Source organism: Apis dorsata, unplaced genomic scaffold (genome assembly GCF_000469605.1).
Source record: "Apis dorsata unplaced genomic scaffold, Apis dorsata 1.3 scaffold_256, whole genome shotgun sequence".
In the NCBI taxonomy this organism is placed as follows: domain Eukaryota; kingdom Metazoa; phylum Arthropoda; class Insecta; order Hymenoptera; family Apidae; genus Apis; species Apis dorsata.
The window spans coordinates 2,081,435-2,100,103 of NW_006263534.1; the positions used below are offsets into that span (position 1 = coordinate 2,081,435).

Here is an 18,669-nt window from a genome sequence, read left to right on the forward strand (position 1 = left end):
GGAAGAGTCGTTGATAGAAATACAAGACCGACCAGTAAAAAACAAAATTGTGGTCTGTATTGCATTTCATTAAGAATTACGTTAAAAAATAATAATTATCCTAAAACACTTAAGATAGGTGATAATCAGGAGACGGTTCAGCTACAGATTCGGTAGTGAACAATGGATTTGGGAACTCTGGTGGGTGTGGCAGTGGTCCAGCAGTCTTTGGCTGGCGACGATACGCCATTAGCCAGCATGAAACAGCGATAGCTACAGCGACTAGTGCCAAAAGTGCTGTAATTACTAATGCTATCACAAAGCCGACCATAGAAACGCAAATGTCTTCCACTCTTTGAGCTGCAGGAACTGAAATAAAAAAAAATCACATTGGAATAATTAAGTATTTTAAAAATTTTCTCATTAATATTAAAGAAGAAAAAAATATAATCTTACTTTCAGCTGGATCTGCTGTCAACCTCTCTTGCTTCTCCAGAGTGAATATCAAATTCGACTGAATTGTTATTTCTTCTCGAAGTTGTCCTTCGTAGTTATCTGTAATACTTAAGGATGTATCATTTATCTCAGAATTCACATCTCGACGACGACGACCAAACGCGTTATATCCTCGACAATTGACCTGCAAGAAAATGATAATTATATTTTGAAATATACGTTATATATGATTTATTTTAAAATTTATGTTATATGTTCCAATATCAAAGAAATAAAAACTTACGGGTTGACAACGTCCAAAGCATACGCGGATATTGCACTGGAACCGAATGTTATCACTGCTTGGGAATTTAAAAGCATTAAAGCTGGCCATTAATGTCTGTGTCTCAGGATTCTGCTCCCATTCTTTGAATATTGTTGGATCTGTTGCACAGCCATTCTCATCTGTTACAATATATTCGTTCTCCAATTTATCTTCCATCGTTTTAGCCACACAATTTCGGGCAAATCCACCGTAAATAGCTAAAATATTAAAATGTTAAAATCAATTAATTAGTACAAGAAAAATATCCATTGACTTATAATATACATATGATATATATGAATATGAATATACTCACTGGAAGGTTGGACTTCGACTTGCAACATCAAATTGTCTCCAATTTCGGCTGAACTTATTTCATTTCCATTTTGAGTGACAATCTTCATTAAACAAACTGGTGGGGGACCAGTATTAGCAATTGTACCGGCAGTAGTTAACATTGAAACATTAAAGCCAAGAGTGACATTTTGTTCTCCAGTTTGATATATGCATTTGATATGATAAGCTTGAGTTTTATATGTCATTAATTTTGGATGTTTTTGTATGACTAATACGAAACTGGCTTGTCCCTGTTAAAAATATTTTTAATTTTTAATAAATTTGAAATAAATGAAGAATATGAACAGATTTCGATAAATTTAATAAATTTTGGTTTTCATATTAAAAGAAAACTTACATTTACGTGAATAAGTCCGCAATTTCCGAACGCTACTTTAAATATTTCAGTTTTGTGCATAGTTTCTGCTGGAATGGAGACAACTCTTCTGCATTGTTCATCCTTACTGTGACCTTTGACGTATAGAACACCATCAAATTCTTGATCATGGAGATGAATCTCGACTTGCACTCCATCAGATAAACAACTGACAACCATTTCTGGTCTGGGGAAATCAGTGCGCCATCGATTCTTATCATCTGAGAAATCAAGAAAAAAATCATTTTATTAGAATTCACGATTATGAAAGAATTATAGCACACTCAGAAATAATTACTATTTTTAAGAGATAATAATTACAGTTTTTACTATATAAGTGTTTTTCTCAGTGAGAATTTTAAAGATATAATGAAAGGAAATCATAAAAGACAAGTCATTAAGAATATTGAACTACAAAAAACAGAAAAAAATAGAATTTTAAAGCAACAACAGTTTCAAAGTAAGCAAAAGCTCTAAATTAAATAGCAAGAATTCAAATCAGACAGAAAGACTCAAAATAGACAGCAAAAATTTCTAAACGCTATAGATAAAATAGATAATAAGAATTTCAAAACAGATAAGATCTTAAAAAAGAATTCATAATAAAGATTTTACATAATCAAGTTCAAAGTTGAATCAAATATCTTTAAGTACAGATTAGAATTACATAAAAAAGTTTAAAAGATAAATAGAAAATTAAGAATTTAGAGCACTACAATTTAAAGCAGTATAATAATAGATACACTGCGTTAATATTATCGACGAAGAAATCTAAGATAAATTTATGATAGAAACAGATAGAATTCTATAGATAAAAATAATTACAGACAATAATTATAAAACAACTAGAATCAACAAATTCAAACGAAGTATAATATTCAAGAAGAACATCAATAGATCTCTCCTATAACAAAAATATCTTACAGCATTGAGTGTAAGCATTTCCAATGTAGCCATTGATGCATATGCAAATAGCTTGATGACGAGTAGCATTGCAAAGTGCATAAAGACCACATAATTGAATTGAACAAGGATCTTCACAAGTCTGACTGGTTTTATCGCAGAATCTGTTATCGGCGCAATCATCATCGTGTTTGCACTCGATTATGTCGGCTACAAAATTAATTAAATAAATGAAATTTATGCAAACAAAAAATTAACCAAATAAAAAAATAATATTTTTCATTTACCAGGTTTGCAATATCCATTTGCATCTAGTCTATATCCATGATGAGTTGGACATACGCAACGGCCATACTCGTCGATGATCATGCCGTTCTCTAGAGCACACACACAATATCCTTCTTCATTGATTATCATTCCAGATTGTTTACGACATGGTATACATATTTCTTTCTCATCCTTAGCTGAACCAGGTGGACAGACGCAATTGCCATATTCATCTAGAATCTCACTTTTTTCTACTGCACATACATTCGCTGTAAAACGAAATAAATTATTTAAAAATTTATTTAAAAATTCTCCTGTAATCTTGAATCATTGTTGATTACAAATTATTTGATTAAAAACGAGATATTACTTTTGTCACAGCGGACGACCGCATTTCCTCTATATCCAGGAATGCATTCACATATCATGGTTCTCACAGGAGACGTATCGAGTACCTTACAATCCGCATTTATTCCACAAGGTTCAATCTTCACGCACGGATTGATACATTCACCATTGAAACAAGCAGTTTGGGATGGACATTCATTATCTGCTTTGCATTTTTCTGTCACTGAAGAATAAAGAATAAATGAGGAATAGTTCAATTATTTAATTGTGTCAAATAAAATCGATTATTAAAAATATCGATTAATTGATTCTTACATTTGACACATCCTGCTTTGGTATCTCCAATATAGCCAGGAGGACAAGCACATTCGATTATATGATTATAAACGTTACAATCCATAATTCCGGTACAAGGATTTTTTGCGCAAGGATTCTCACAACGGTTGTTGATGCAAGCTTTGTTGGTAGGACAATCAGAATTGCTCTTACAACCGAGAAGGACGCAAGAAACTCTCGGATTGCCACCGAATCCTGGTAGACATTCGCAGATGGCTTTGTGATTAATACCATGACATTCGGCATTTTTTCCGCAAGTGGTCAATGACGGTGAGCAAACGGGAACACAATTATGTTGCAGACACGCGTGCGATCCGCTGCATTCGCTATCCGTGCGACATCCAGCAACTAAAAATTACATATCAAATTAAATAAAATAAAAGAAAAGATCAACAAGTCAGTTAATTTTTCTGAAATGATTTTTGGTAACGAATAGGATACAAGAAATAAAAAAAAAGAATAGATTGAATCTAATTTTTTTAACAGGCCAACAATTCTCACCTTTGGTACACACTACATCAGGATTTCCATCATATCCTAGTACGCAGGAGCATATTGGTTTGTGATTAACAACGTTGCAATCCGCATTAGGACCGCAAGCACAAGGATTCTTGCATATCGCGTTCACGCAAGATTTATCCGAAGGACAATCGCTATCCCTTGCACATTCGATCTTCAAAATTGGTTTGGTAGGTCGACAAGTTCCACTGCCGCTACTTACGTATCCACTGGGACATACGCAAACCATTGTGCGAACCGGAGACGTTGGAAGTACTCTACACTCCGATGGTTCGCTACAGGGTTGCACCACGGAACATGGATTCTGACATTTATTATCAAAGCAAGCTAACAAATTAGGACAGTCACTATCCTCTTTACATTCTGGTCGTTCTTCTGGTTTGCAAGCAATGTAAGGATTGCCAATATAATAAACTGGGCAACGACAAATAGGTAGATGGTTAAATACTCTACACTCAGCTAGAGACGAACAAGGATTACTGTGAACACAAGGATTGATACACTGCATATTGATGCAAGAATGATCTCCAGGACAGTCTCCATTACTATAACAACCGATCACTTTGCAACGATCTAGAGAGTTTCCATGGTATCCTTGACGACATCTACAGTCTGCTTTATGGTTATTGGGATAACATTCGGCGTTTACTCCACAATTATCGGAGATCAGACAAGGATTCACGCAATTGTTGTTCACACAACTCTTATCCAAAGCACACTCACTGTCGCGTGTACATTCTACAGAATAACAGGCGATATCTGGATTACCCTGATATCCTTCTTCACAGGAACAGATCGGTTTATGGTTTCGCACGTAACAAGCGGCGTTTGTACCGCAATTGCATGGATTTCTGCATTGTCTATTAATGCAGGCTTCTCCGTCACTGCATTCATCATTTGTTGTACAAGTGCCAATTATTGTTATTTGAACTAAAAAGAAACGTATTCTAATATAATAAATGCTAATTTAATTTATATTATTATATTATTAAAATTGAAATGAAAAAAAAATAGATTGACTTTGATATTCCATTATTGAATATTTTATAATAATCTTTTTTCTGTGAGTTTTTTTAATCAAAAATCTTAAGAATATTTACTTGGTCTGCAAACGCCATCGATATCAGTGGTCCAGCCTTCAGGACATGTGCATGTCATGGTCCTCACTGGAACAGTATCCAAAACATTGCACCGAGCATTCTGTAAGCATGGTTTGATCACCGGGCACGGATCAATACATTTATTCTTAATGCACACCAATTTGTCAGCACATTCAATATCGATTCTGCATTCTGGTTCATCAGGTTTCTTTTTCGGATGTGTACAATAGGAATATGGATTTCCTGCAGGAATATTCTCTGGGCAGCGACAAGTGGCCATGTGATCTTGGACATAGCAAATAGCATTTTGAGCACATGGTGGATCTTCTATACAAGGACTGACACAACGTCCACTGTAACAAGCTAGATTTCGAGGACAATCATAGTCAGATGTGCATTCCACTCTTTCGCAATGTATTTCTGGATTGCCCAAATAGCCTGGACCGCAACGACAAATGGCACGATGATTTTGACCATAACATTCTGCATTTATTGCACACTTATTCTCCAAAATGCAAGGATTTACACATTGCCCATTGTAACATGTAGCTGCGTTGTTGCACTCGCTATCTGATTCGCAATCCACTAGAATAGAACAATTTTATAAAATTGTGAAATTTAATTGATGTTTTATTCTTTCTTTAGATAAGGAAATCTGGCTTACGTTTAAAACAACCCAATTGAGGATTTCCAGAATACCCAGGTGAACAGATACAAGATGGATAATGATCTACGACATTGCATTTGGCATTTGTACCACAGTTGCAAGGGTTAATGCATAAATTGTTCACACAGGCAGTGTTGCCTGCACAATCATTATTCGAGGTACACTCAGCTACTATTTCCGCTGTAAAAAATTGTAAATTTTTGACTAGAATAATATATCGATTTTATTATTAAAATATAATATATTTATTTCTTTATTTAAAACTTACGCGGTTCACAATTGATCTTTGAATCACCAATATAATTAGCAGGACATCTGCAAACTGGACTATGATTATTTGCATAACACAATGCATTTCTACCACATGGATTTCCAACAATGCAAGGATTTACGCAGAAAGAATTTATACACTGTTTGTCATTGGAACAATCATTGTTAGAATAACATTCTGGACGTGGTGATAGTATTATTGGTACTGAAAAATTTTTAATTTTGAATATATGATTTTTAAAATCATTTCTAAAATTTCACTTGTAAAAATTAAATTCATGTTAAAAATTAAATTGATGTTTAAAATATACCTCTGATGCACTCGATATAAGCATTTCCAGTGAATTCGGGTGCACAGTAACAGATTCCGGTGTGCGATATCGCTTTGCATTGTGCATTCAATCCACATTCAATCGTAAGACAAGCTTCAATACAAGTTCCTTCCACGCACTTTTCAGAATCAATGCAATCTTGATCTTGATGACATTGCACATCCTCTTGCACTGTAATAAAATTTTGATTGTGTATAATGCATTTTCTAAAAATAAAATTGATGAAGAATATTAGAAATAATATTTACCAATCTTTTTGCATGATCCATTTATATCAGTGATGGTGTTTGGTGGGCAACTGCATATCATTGTACGAAGAGGAACTGTGTTTAATACCTTGCATTCTTGATCTGCAGAACACATATTGGAGGATAGACAAGGATCTTGACATTTGGTGTTGATACACGCGAAGTATGATGGACATTCGCTATCTGATTTGCATTCTGGTTCGATGGAAACACCTTAGAGAAAAAAAGAGAAGAAATTATTCTTCGTTTTTATTTGATATCAAAATAAAAAATGAATCAAACTCCATTAATCCATATCAAAACCAAAATTAATTAATTAATTTACCAGTACAATCAATATATGGATTTCCAGTGGTACCAAGAGGGCAGATACATTTAGGTTGATGATCTCTCGCAATACATTTTGCAGTTTCTGCACAAATGTCATCTTCACAAACAGGTCGACATACTCTATTCAATCTATCACAAGCTTCATGATCTGCACAATCTTCGTTGTAATGACATATTGTGGAGATGCACGCAATTCGTGGATCACCTTGAGTGCCTCGTGGACATACGCATTGCGCCCTATGGGAAACAGCGATACATTCTGCGCCACGACCACAGGCAATATCTCCAATCAAGCAAGGTGTGATGCAATTATTGTTTTGACAGGTTTTATCGTAAGGACAATCGCTATCTGATTTGCATTCGGCTACAAAAAAATATTTTAAAAAAATATTTTAAGTGATAATAGTAAAATAAAATATTTTATTGAATATATATTTTTTGAATGAAATTGTCATTATGAATTATATTGTCATTCTCTCATAATAAACAATTTTAACTTACGTCTGAAACATTGTATTTGTGGATCTCCCGCGAAGTTTTGCTTACAATGACAAGTTGGATGATGATTAACAGTGAGACATTCCGCGTTCAAACCACATTGCGTGCTGACACATGGATTTTGACATAATTCATTAATACAGGCTTCATTAGGTGCGCAATCAAGATTTGATGTGCATTCTGGAAATGAATCAGTATCTGCAACAAATATGAAAATTTTGTTAAAAAACATAATAATATCTTTTTTGCTCGTTATTCATTTTTCATTTTGCAATTACCTCTGTAACAATTTACAAATGGATCACCAGCATGGCCACGCGAACAATGACATTGACGATAATGATTTTGGACTAAACATTCCGCATTCGAAGCACATGGATTGATAATGCATGGATTGATACATCTTTCATTCAGACATGACATATTTGAAGCACATTGAGAGTTAGCTTTACAGATAGCTTCAATTTGTTTATCCACTAAGAAAAAAGAATATTTATTTAAAATTATTTATTTTATTTGAAAATAAAATTAAATGAAAAATTAAAATTGAATAAAAAATTTCTATATTTACCAGGAATACAAGCGACAGTTGCATCGCCAGCAAAGTTTGGTAAACACTCGCAAATCATAGTCCTCATTGGCAAAGTGTTCACAACGGAACACTTTGCTCCAGCGATGCAAGGTTTACTTTCAACACATGGATCTTTGCAAACACCACTGAAACAGCCCAATTTGCTTGGACAGTCTCCATCAACTTGACATTGAGGCTGTTGTTCAATCGGTTCTATAGCAATAGTTCATTTATAATTTATTGTATATAAATCTAAATTATATTCACAAAAATAGAAAATAATTATAATTACCGATCAGACACGAGGTGTAAGGATTGCCTACATAACCAGGAGGACAACGACAGATTGGTCGATGATTAATCACGTGACATTGTGCAGATAGTGGACAATCGCAAGGATTTATACATTTTGAATCGCGACATGATAAAGAAGATGGACAATCATTATCGGTTACGCATTCTGATCTTTCGCATGCTTGATATGGATTTCCTAAATATCCATCAGGACAGTAACATCTTGGTCTATGATATCCATCTGATTCGCAAAATGCATTAATTCCGCACTGGGTCACAGAACAAGTGTCTATACATTCGTTGTTAACACAGGATTGTGTTAATGGACAATCACTATCACCACGACAACCAACTGCATAAAGAAAATTTAAAATATTAATACATTATCTATATCTATTATAGTATAAATACTAGACATTTCAATTCATTCGATAAAATTCTCATTTTTGATATGGATTTTTGATATGGAAAAGCCAAAATTTAAACTTACTTTCACCACAATATTGCTGAGGATTGCCAGTGAACCCTTCGTTGCATACGCACACAGCTCGATGTAATTGTACGTGGCAACGGCTGTTGAAACCGCAAGAATCGAGTGTGCAAGGATCAATGCATTTCTGGTTGTAGCAAGTCTTATCGTTCGGGCATTCGGAATTATGAATACATTCTGGAACTGGTTCTGCATATATATATGATTTTGATATTTTAATTAAGTTTATTAAAGCATTTTTTTTTTTTGTTAAAAATTTTAAAATCAAATAAGTCACCTTCGATCATTGGAATGATACACTGTATACGAGCATTTCCAGTGAATCCAATTGGACATGAGCAAACAGGCTTGTGATTCACTGTTTGACACAATGAATTGATACCACAAGCACCGATGCAAGGATCTTTACATTTCTGGCTGAAACAAGCCTTATCTCGTGGACAATCGGAATTAATAACACATTCTGGATATATGCATATCGCGATGCCATTTCGAACTTTACATTCCCCGTTATAAGTACATGGAGATGGACTACAAGGATCAGTTTCTGAAACAAACAAAGTAAATTAATATAAAAAAATTTAAATTACAAAGAAATTAATAGCATAAAGATTCGTAAGAAATTAAATATTAAAATAACGAATATTAATATCGTGTAATTACCAATTTGGATAATACATTCGTCGAATGGATTGCCAATTAAAGGAGGTGGACAACTGCACAGAGGACTGTGATTGATGGCTTTGCATGTAGCCTTGATACCGCACACATTTTGTGTGCAAGGATTCACGCATTTGTTACCGATGCAAGCTTTATCTCCTGGACAATCTGAACTAATCACACATTCTGGATGACAACCTGTTATACTAGAAGGAATTCCTTGGAGACCAGGTAAACATTTGCAGACAGCTGTATCGCCGATTTTTTCGCAAATAGTATTGGGACCGCATGGTGATGGAGAACAAGGATCTCTTTCTTTTGGACCTAGTATAAATATGATATTTTTATTATGATTAAAATGAAGAATGAATATTTTTTTTGATTTTTTGATAAAAATTCTTTTAATTGTGTAATGACTATGATTGTAATTTATGGTTTATGATAAATGATTGCGTCTTATGATAATTATAATATTAGTTTTCCAAGAAATCTTTAAAAAGCTATTCATATAAAATTTATTATTTATATAAAATTAAAATACCTTCAGGAATGGCTTGACAGATCGTAAACGCATCGCCGATAGTAGGCAGAGGACAAGAGCAAATAGGAATGTGATTAGAGACTGTACAGATCGCACCAACGCCACAAGTACCAGGACAAGGATCCTGACACTTAGTCTTGACGCAAGCTTGCGATTTCAGACAGTCAGTGTTGGTCAAACACTCAGGTTGACAGCCTTCATAAGGATTTCCGCGGAAATTTGGCAAACATTCACAATACGCCGTATTTTGTCTTTCCCTGCAATAAGCGTTGATTCCACACGGTGAAGGACTGCAGGGTTTCAGCGATGTAGGTGGTTCTTCTGGAGCTATAAAATAAAAATCCAAAAATATTAATATTTTATTTCAGAAATGATTCGTTTAATGATTTACGTTAAAAAATTTGCATGATCGTGAAAAGTTACAAGAGTTAATTTACAAAAAAATAAAAGAACATTAAGAACTGTACAAGAACGCGAATAGAAATTATTTGTTAGAGAAATCGTGAAAAGTATATGAGAAAATGACGAATGTGTATGAAGAAGGCTGCTCAACTATCTATAATCAACATGCAATTTTTTTTATAATGTATCATACAATCTCTATATACAATATATACAAAACTAGTTTGTATCTATTAAAAAAATTCAATTAAAAATTCATTAGTATCTTCATAAAAAAAAAATGAAAAATCGCGAAAGTTCATCTCTTATTCTTGATTGTTAATATTTCTTTTTAATATTTATTTATTATATTTTTTCGATTATTCTCATGGAATTATTCCTTACTCTTGATCACGGTACAAATAGCAAACGGGTCCCCGGTGTATCCCTCGGAACACATACAGTGGATGTAATGCTGGGTAACTTGACACAGGGCATTAAAGCCGCAGAGTCCGGTACAAGGATCGGTACACTTCTGTTTAACGCACGCCTGGTTGCTAGGACATTCGCTGTTCACGAGACATTCAGGTCTACAATTGGGAGGTGAGCCTATAAACTCGGGCATACAGGCGCAAGAAGCTTTATTGTCTTGTGTTACTGTGCATTGAGAATTCGGTCCACATAACGAGGGTTTGCACGGATTCTGACTAGCCTCTTCGTATTGTGGTGCTGTTCGTTGACAAAAGTTTATTACAGGTTAAACATTGTAATCTATTTTTGTTAGAAATTTTGAGATATAAATTAACGCTGTCTAAGGATGAGAATTGAGCTATTCATGGGAATAAAACATAGTCAAATTTTAAGAGAAACATAGTCAAAATTTAAAAATATTCTCTATTGCAATAAGAACGTTCACAAAGTTCAAAAAAGGAAGAAATTCATAGACAGCACCGATCCAAGCATGCATTACTTACTCATAGGGAAACAGCTGACAAACGGGTCACCGGAATACTGAACAGGACAACTGCAAATAGGATTGTGGTTTCGTACGATACATAATGCGCTTTGTCCGCAAGTATTATCGCACGGATTTTGGCATCTCTGATTCACGCAAGCTTTACTTTGTTCACAATCAGAGTTCACCAAACATTCAGGTCTACAGCTGGGCGGAATTCCGAAATATCCAGGTAGGCAGGTACAAGAAGCTTGCTCACTAAACTCGCGACAAATGCTGTTAGGTCCACAGGGTGAGGGTTCGCAAGGTTTCGTACGTTCTATCGTAAAGTGACATATAGAACATCAATGAGCATTTGAAATTTAGTTTTTCTTTAGGATCAATCAATGTAGGTAGTTCCACTCACTTCGGATAGGTTTGCAGAGGTTAAATGGATCTCCTTCATAATTTTCCAAGCAACTGCAAGTAGGGATATGATTGATCACAGTGCATTCTGCGTTCTGACCGCAGACTTTGGTACAAGGATTCACGCATTTATTGTTGGAACAAGCTTTATCATAAGTACAGTCCGAATTCTGCACGCATTCTGGTCGACAACCTTGGTAAGGGTCGCCATGATACTCGTTTATACAACTGCACATAGCGTTTCGACAGATGGCGTTTGGACCGCAAGGTGATGGATGGCATGGATCTGTTTGAACTGGGACGATAGCTGTTATACATATCAAATCAAATCAATTATTGACATTATTAAAATTTAATAATTAATAAATTATATCGAAAATATTCTTACGTGTGAGCGTTAAGATTGGTTGGCAATTAGTGAAAGGATCTCCTGTGTAATCTTTGGGACAAGTGCAAACAGGTGTGTGATTAATGACGCTGCATAGTGCATTCGTTGCACAAGATCCTGGACATGGATCTTTGCATTTTTCTCTTACACAAGCCTTATTACTAGTACAATCCGAGTTAATGGAACATTCTGGTCGACAATTGGGAGCTGAACCAACATAATTGGGCAAACAAGAACAGGATGATATGCCTCCTATATCTTGACATTGCGAAAATGGACCGCAAGGTGATGGAACGCAAGGGTTTATGGGTAAAAGTGATACGGGTGCTAAAAAAACGTATGCAAATTAAAAAATATATCCGTGAAAATGATTTCAAACGAATATGATTAGAAGTGAGATTCTTTCAAATAATTCACTTACTGGTCATGTCAAAGCATCTTACAAATGGATCTCCGGTTTGAGAAATATCACAGCTACAAATAGGACTATGATGGAAGACTTCGCATTTCGCATTTATTCCACAAACTCCGGAACATGGATCTATACATTTTTGGTTTATGCAAGCTTTATTGCTAGCACATTCCGTGCTAACTACGCATTCTGGTCTACATAATGGAGGAGTTCCCTTGAAATTGGGAAGGCAAGAGCAACTGGACTGACCGTTCATATTGCGACATCGACTGTTAGGTCCGCACGGTGATGGATCGCATGGATTTGTGGGACTTAGTATGGCTGATAAAACATGTTATCATCAGATTGTGTCTAGTGCAACTAATTAGTGTTTCTTATAATTTGTGAAAAAACTCACGAAGTTGTTCGAGTATATTGCAATATCTAAATGGATCACCAGTGTAACCCAGTTTACAACTGCATATTGGAATATGATTGATTATATTGCAATCGGCATTAAAACTACAAGTTCCTGGACAAGGATCTTGACATTTGTTTCTTATACAGGCACGGTTGGATGGACAATCGGTATTAATAACACATTCTGGTCTACAATTTTCATACGGATTTCCATAGAAATCGGGCAAACAAGTGCATTGAGGTGAACCATAAGATTCGCGACAAATAGCATTTGGACCACAAGGAGATGGTTGACACGGGTTGACTCTTTGTGGTATGTCTTCGACTATGAATAAAAAAATAAAAGAATAAAAAAAATGATACCGATCTTTTGATTTAAATTTATAAATCAATAATTAAAGGGAAGATCTTACTTGGTTGAGGTGTGCATTGAATAAACGGATTTCCGGTGAAGTTATTAGCACAAGTACACATAGGAGTGTGACTAATAGTTCTGCACTCGGTGTTCCTACCACAGGATCCAGGACAAGGATCTTTGCATTTTTGATTAATGCAAGCCTGTTGCGTTGGGCATTCTGAATTGCTCACGCATTCAGGTTTGCAGTTTGGCGGAGTTCCTATAAATTCAGGAAGACAAGAACACGAAGGTGCATTATTGATCATCTGACATCGAGCATTGGGACCGCAAGGTGATGGCTGACAAGGATTCACTGGAATATCCGGTTGTTTTGCTAAAAATAAATTCCAATTAAGAGGACTTTTCATCAATATCGTTAAAAAAATTTTCTGGAAGAATAAAAAAATCTTACTTTGCGGGATACATTGTACGAATGGATTTCCAGTATATTGCTCGAAACAGCTGCATACGGGATTATGATTGATCACAGAACACTGGGCAGATAATCCACAAGTACCAAGACAAGGATCGATGCATTTCTGATTACTGCAAGCTCTATTACGCGGACAATCAGTACTAACGATACACTCTGGTCTACAAGATGGTGGTGATCCCTTAAATCCAGTAACACAACTACAAACAGCTTGGCCATTGGAGGATCGACAATGACTGTTCGGACCGCAAGGAGATGGATTGCATGGATCAATTATAGTAGGTTCTACCATAACAAATTTTTAAATATTAATTTAACATGGCAATAAGAATCATCGAAAATATAGAATAAAGGGAAGAGATTAAAGGACCAACCTCGAAGAGGGATACACGAAACGAATGCATTGCCCGTCATATTCCTAGGACAATTGCACATCGGTAGATGATTGACTACGTTACACTCTGCATTTATTCCACAAGTTCCTACACAAGGATTTCTGCATTTGTGCAATATGCAAGCTTCGTTTCGGGAACAGTCTGTGTTGATTACACATTCAGGTCGACATATAGTGTATGGGTCACCTAGATAGCCAGGTATGCAAGTACAAACACCATTATTGCACTGTGCATTTGGTCCACATGGTGATGGCTTACATGGATTTGATGGAGGTTCTGAAACTGAAAAATCAATATGTAAATTTTGAACATGAATTTCAAAAGAATCTATCGGTTGTTTCACTCCTTACTAAATGTAGTTGGCGAACAATTGATGAATGGATCACCGGAATATCCTTCAGGACAAGTACAAGCTGGTGTATGATTTATAACTGTACAACGTGCATTCAAGCCACAAGATCCTGGACAAGGATCTCTACATTTCTCCTGAATGCATGCCTTATCTGCTATGCAATCCGAATTAATAGAGCATTCTGGTCGGCAATTCGGTGGAACTCCGATATAATTGTTCATGCAAGTACAGACTGGTGTTTCTCCTATAGCTTTGCACATCGCGTTTGGACCACAAGGTGATGGAACACATGGATCTTTCGGATATGGTTCTTCCGGCTTTGGCACTGTGAAGTAAATATTATTGCAATCGAACGCAACGAATCTTTTTATATCTTTTTATAAAAATTATATATAAATAAAATTTAATCTTAGCTTACATGGAGCAGGGAAGCAGTGAACAAAAGGATCTCCTGTAAAATCATTTCCACAACTACAAATGGGACTATGATGGATTACTTTGCATTGTGCATTCGTCCCACATGTGCCAGGACAAGGATCTTTGCATTTTTGATTGATACACGCGAGATTCGAATTACATTCCGAATTCACGACACATTCTGGTCTACAATTTGGTGGAGTTCCTATATATTGAGGTAAGCAGGAACACACTGCTTGACTATTTACATTTTGACATTGACTATTCGGACCGCAAGGAGATGGTTGACAAACATCTCGTTCTTCTTCTTCGGCTGCAAAATATTTATATTTAATGTGCATTTGAAAATAAATAATTTTAACTTATTAAATTTACTCACTTGGTGAAATCTTGTATACACAGTTTACGTATGGATCACCAGTATATTGCGGAATGCAAGTGCATACAGGTAAATTATTCACCACTTGACAATTGGTGTTAGTTCCGCAAGAACCGGGACAAGGATTCTGACATTTAGATCTAATGCATGTCAAATGGGAGGGACAATCTGAGGAACGAATGCATTCTGGTCGGCATCCTTCGTAAGGATTACCGATGTATTCGGGCAAACAAGTGCAAGAGCTAAGATCATTTTGCTCTCGGCAAATTGCATTAGCTCCGCATGGAGAAGGTTCACAAGGTCTAGGTACTATACTTGTATCCGCTAAAAAAACAACGAAATTAACTCAATTCGATTTTTCGTTCTCTATTATAAATTAATAGCATACACTTACGTTGCTTGGGAACACATTGAACGAATGGATCTCCAGTGTAATCCTTGATACATATGCATGATGCAATGTGATTTACTACGTGACATTCCGCATTAGGACCACAGGAACCAGGGCAAGGATCTCTACATTTGCGATTGATACACGCCATATGACTAGCACATTCGGTATTACTGATACATTCTGGTTTGCAATTTGGTGGAGTACCAATAAATTCTGGTTTGCACGAACAGGATGGTGAATTGTTAATGACTTGACAGTTTGCGTTTGGACCGCACGGTGATGACTGACATGGATTAGTTGATAACACAGGTTCTTCGGCTTTTAAAAAAATTTAATAATTAAATTTTTATTATTTAAGAAGAATATCTTGAAATGAATCAAACATAAAGAATACCTACGTCTAGGTAAACAACGGATAAAAGGATCGCCAATAAATGCCGAAGGACAACTGCAAATGGGATTATGATTGACCACTTGACATCGAGCTGATACTCCACAGGATCCAGGACATGGATCTCTACATTTCAAATTCACACAAGCTTCATTTAACGAACAATCACTATTAACTATACATTCTGGTCGACAAGCTGGTGGGTTTCCTATGTAATCAGGGGCACAGGAACAAACTGCCTGTCCATTAATGTCTTGACACCTACTATTGGGACCACAGGGTGATGGGTTGCAAGGTTGTACTATCACTGGGTCTGCAATACAAACGATATTTTTTTAATCCATTCAAAAGGAACTATTTTGAAAAATTTAATAGTTCCTTTAGTAATTAAATAATTTTAACCTTTCACCGGATAACACGCCATAAACGCATTTCCTGACATGCCATCGGGACAACTGCACATAGGAGTGTGATTTATCACGACACACTCGGCGTTCTGACCACAAATGCCGGTACAAGGATCGAAACATTTGTTACGATTGCAAGCTTTATCTAGAGGACAATCTGGATTCTGAACACATTCTGGACGACATCCGTAGTATGGATCACCGTGATATTCTGGTAAGCAAGTGCATACACCATTGCGACACATTGTGTTTGATCCGCATGGTGAAGGATTACAAGCATCTTGAAGAACCGGTGATGAAGCTATCAGAAAAAATATAATTAAATCTTGTCTCAAAATAATTTTTTCCTATTTCATCTCGAAAAATGCTTACGAGGAGGTTGAAGGAAGCAATTGACAAATGGATCTCCTGTATAACCCTTAGGACAAGTACATACAGCCATATGATTCACTACCAAACATTGAGCTCCTGTACCACAGGAACCTGGACAAGGATCTGTACATTTTTGTCTGAGACAAGCCCTGTTACTGGCACATTCTGAATCAATGGTGCATTCTGGTCGACAATTCGGTGGAGTTCCTACATAATTCTCCATACAAGTACAACTTGGTAAATCCGCGTTTCCAACAATGCGACAGACAGAGAATGGACCACATGGTGAAGGCACGCAAGGATTAATTGGTTCATCTGAACTACTAATTTGAACAGCTAAAGAAAAATAAAATAAAAGCAAAATTCTTGTTGCAATCAAAACTTATTCTTATAGATTCAAAAACTGTTTAAAGATTTTTGCCAAAATTGAGACCAATTTACTCACTTGGAACTTTGAAACATCTGACAAAAGCATCACCAGTATAACCCATATTGCAACTGCAAATCGGACTATGATTGATAGATTCGCATCTAGCATTGATACCGCAAATTCCTGGACAAGGATCAATGCATTTGCGATTCTTGCAAGCACGATTCGTCGCACAATCGGAACTAACTGTACATTCTGGTCTGCACATTGGTGGAGTTCCCATGAAGGCAGGCAAACAAGAACAGATAGCTTGTTCATTAGATACGCGACATTGACTGTTCAAACCGCAAGGAGATGGACTACAAGGATCTGCTGGTTTTGCTATAAGAATATTTACATCATAGAATCTAAATTTCTGATTTCCTCAGAAATTACTTCAAAATTATTAGACTTACATGGCTCTTGAATAACATTGCACTGAACGAATGGATCTCCTGTATATCCAGGCTGGCAAGTGCACAGAGGTGCATGATTAACAACCTGACAAATAGCGTTATATCCACAGAATCCTGGACAAGGGTTTTGACATTTAGATCTAACACAAGCCAGATCAGCTGTACAATCGGAATTAATGATACATTCTGGTCGACAGCCTTCGTAGGGATTGCCAATGTAATCAGGAAGACATTTGCAGGATGCTGCACCGTTTAATTCATTACACACTGCGTTAGAGCCACAGGGTGACGGTACACATGGGGTAGGTTTCTCTATGGTATCTTCAAAGGCTATTAAATTTTAAATAATTTTTTTTGTATCATTTGTTAAAAAGATTACAATAACTAATAATAATTTCATAATTTTTACCTGGTTTTGGAATACACTGTATGAAAGGATCGCCAACGAAACCATACGAGCATACACACATAGGCGTGTGACTAATCACTCTGCATTCAGAATTGGAACCACAGGAACCAGGACAAGGATCGCGACACTTTTGATTTATACAAGCCAAATGAGTGGAACACTCGCTGTTACTAATGCATTCTGGCTTGCAATTTGGTGGAGAACCGAGGAATTCAGGCAAACAAGAACATGAAGGTGATTCATTTATGACTTGACATCGACTATTTGGACCGCAAGGTGATGGAACGCATGGGTTTAAGACTTGAGGTTCTTCGGCTATTGAAGAAAACATTTAATATAAATAATCTTTTTTGTTTAAAAAATTAATCAATTATTTCTTGCGATTAAAAAAATATACTTACGTTTTCTGAGACACATTCTAAAAGGATCGCCTACCAAATCAGATGGGCAACTACAAATCGGGTTGTGATTCACGACCACACATTCAGCTCTTATTCCACAAGTTCCTGGACAAGGATCAACGCATTTTTGATTATTACAAGCCATATTGGACGGACAATCTGAACTAAGAATACATTCTGGTCTACAATTCGGCGGCGTATCTAGATAACCAGGGATGCAAGAGCAAATTGCTTGATCATTTATCTTTCTGCATTGGCTGTTGGGTCCACAGGGTGATGGATTGCATGGATCTTTCGGTGTTTGCACTATTTAAATATTAAAAATAATTTCA

At 36.0% G+C, this 18,669-nt stretch overlaps 1 protein-coding gene across 1 annotated transcript in view; it reads right to left on the reverse strand.

Annotated features, from left to right (window-relative positions):
* Window positions 1–47: 47 nt before the first annotated feature.
* Window positions 48–18,669, reverse strand: part of LOC102671488 — a 113,114-nt gene continuing 94,492 nt past the window's right edge. The window contains exons 148-191 of the mRNA XM_031510745.1: window positions 18,338–18,643; window positions 17,937–18,251; window positions 17,528–17,857; window positions 17,148–17,453; window positions 16,703–17,038; window positions 16,326–16,631; window positions 15,931–16,236; window positions 15,533–15,850; window positions 15,139–15,462; window positions 14,761–15,072; window positions 14,341–14,667; window positions 13,970–14,272; window positions 13,575–13,880; window positions 13,179–13,496; window positions 12,764–13,090; window positions 12,376–12,687; window positions 11,955–12,281; window positions 11,568–11,873; window positions 11,181–11,480; window positions 10,612–10,935; window positions 9,826–10,152; window positions 9,288–9,608; window positions 8,902–9,171; window positions 8,625–8,813; window positions 8,133–8,486; window positions 7,841–8,053; window positions 7,548–7,745; window positions 7,273–7,467; window positions 6,767–7,135; window positions 6,442–6,654; window positions 6,173–6,364; window positions 5,860–6,066; window positions 5,589–5,771; window positions 4,925–5,509; window positions 3,807–4,754; window positions 3,285–3,653; window positions 2,992–3,192; window positions 2,642–2,890; window positions 2,376–2,564; window positions 1,434–1,672; window positions 1,056–1,326; window positions 719–957; window positions 436–619; window positions 48–348 (exon numbers count right to left, since the gene is read on the reverse strand). Coding sequence (XP_031366605.1) covers window positions 110–348; window positions 436–619; window positions 719–957; window positions 1,056–1,326; window positions 1,434–1,672; window positions 2,376–2,564; window positions 2,642–2,890; window positions 2,992–3,192; window positions 3,285–3,653; window positions 3,807–4,754; window positions 4,925–5,509; window positions 5,589–5,771; window positions 5,860–6,066; window positions 6,173–6,364; window positions 6,442–6,654; window positions 6,767–7,135; window positions 7,273–7,467; window positions 7,548–7,745; window positions 7,841–8,053; window positions 8,133–8,486; window positions 8,625–8,813; window positions 8,902–9,171; window positions 9,288–9,608; window positions 9,826–10,152; window positions 10,612–10,935; window positions 11,181–11,480; window positions 11,568–11,873; window positions 11,955–12,281; window positions 12,376–12,687; window positions 12,764–13,090; window positions 13,179–13,496; window positions 13,575–13,880; window positions 13,970–14,272; window positions 14,341–14,667; window positions 14,761–15,072; window positions 15,139–15,462; window positions 15,533–15,850; window positions 15,931–16,236; window positions 16,326–16,631; window positions 16,703–17,038; window positions 17,148–17,453; window positions 17,528–17,857; window positions 17,937–18,251; window positions 18,338–18,643 — 13,253 coding nt within the window. The 3' untranslated portion in view covers window positions 48–109. The remainder of the gene's footprint in view (window positions 349–435; window positions 620–718; window positions 958–1,055; window positions 1,327–1,433; window positions 1,673–2,375; window positions 2,565–2,641; window positions 2,891–2,991; window positions 3,193–3,284; window positions 3,654–3,806; window positions 4,755–4,924; window positions 5,510–5,588; window positions 5,772–5,859; window positions 6,067–6,172; window positions 6,365–6,441; window positions 6,655–6,766; window positions 7,136–7,272; window positions 7,468–7,547; window positions 7,746–7,840; window positions 8,054–8,132; window positions 8,487–8,624; window positions 8,814–8,901; window positions 9,172–9,287; window positions 9,609–9,825; window positions 10,153–10,611; window positions 10,936–11,180; window positions 11,481–11,567; window positions 11,874–11,954; window positions 12,282–12,375; window positions 12,688–12,763; window positions 13,091–13,178; window positions 13,497–13,574; window positions 13,881–13,969; window positions 14,273–14,340; window positions 14,668–14,760; window positions 15,073–15,138; window positions 15,463–15,532; window positions 15,851–15,930; window positions 16,237–16,325; window positions 16,632–16,702; window positions 17,039–17,147; window positions 17,454–17,527; window positions 17,858–17,936; window positions 18,252–18,337; window positions 18,644–18,669) is intronic.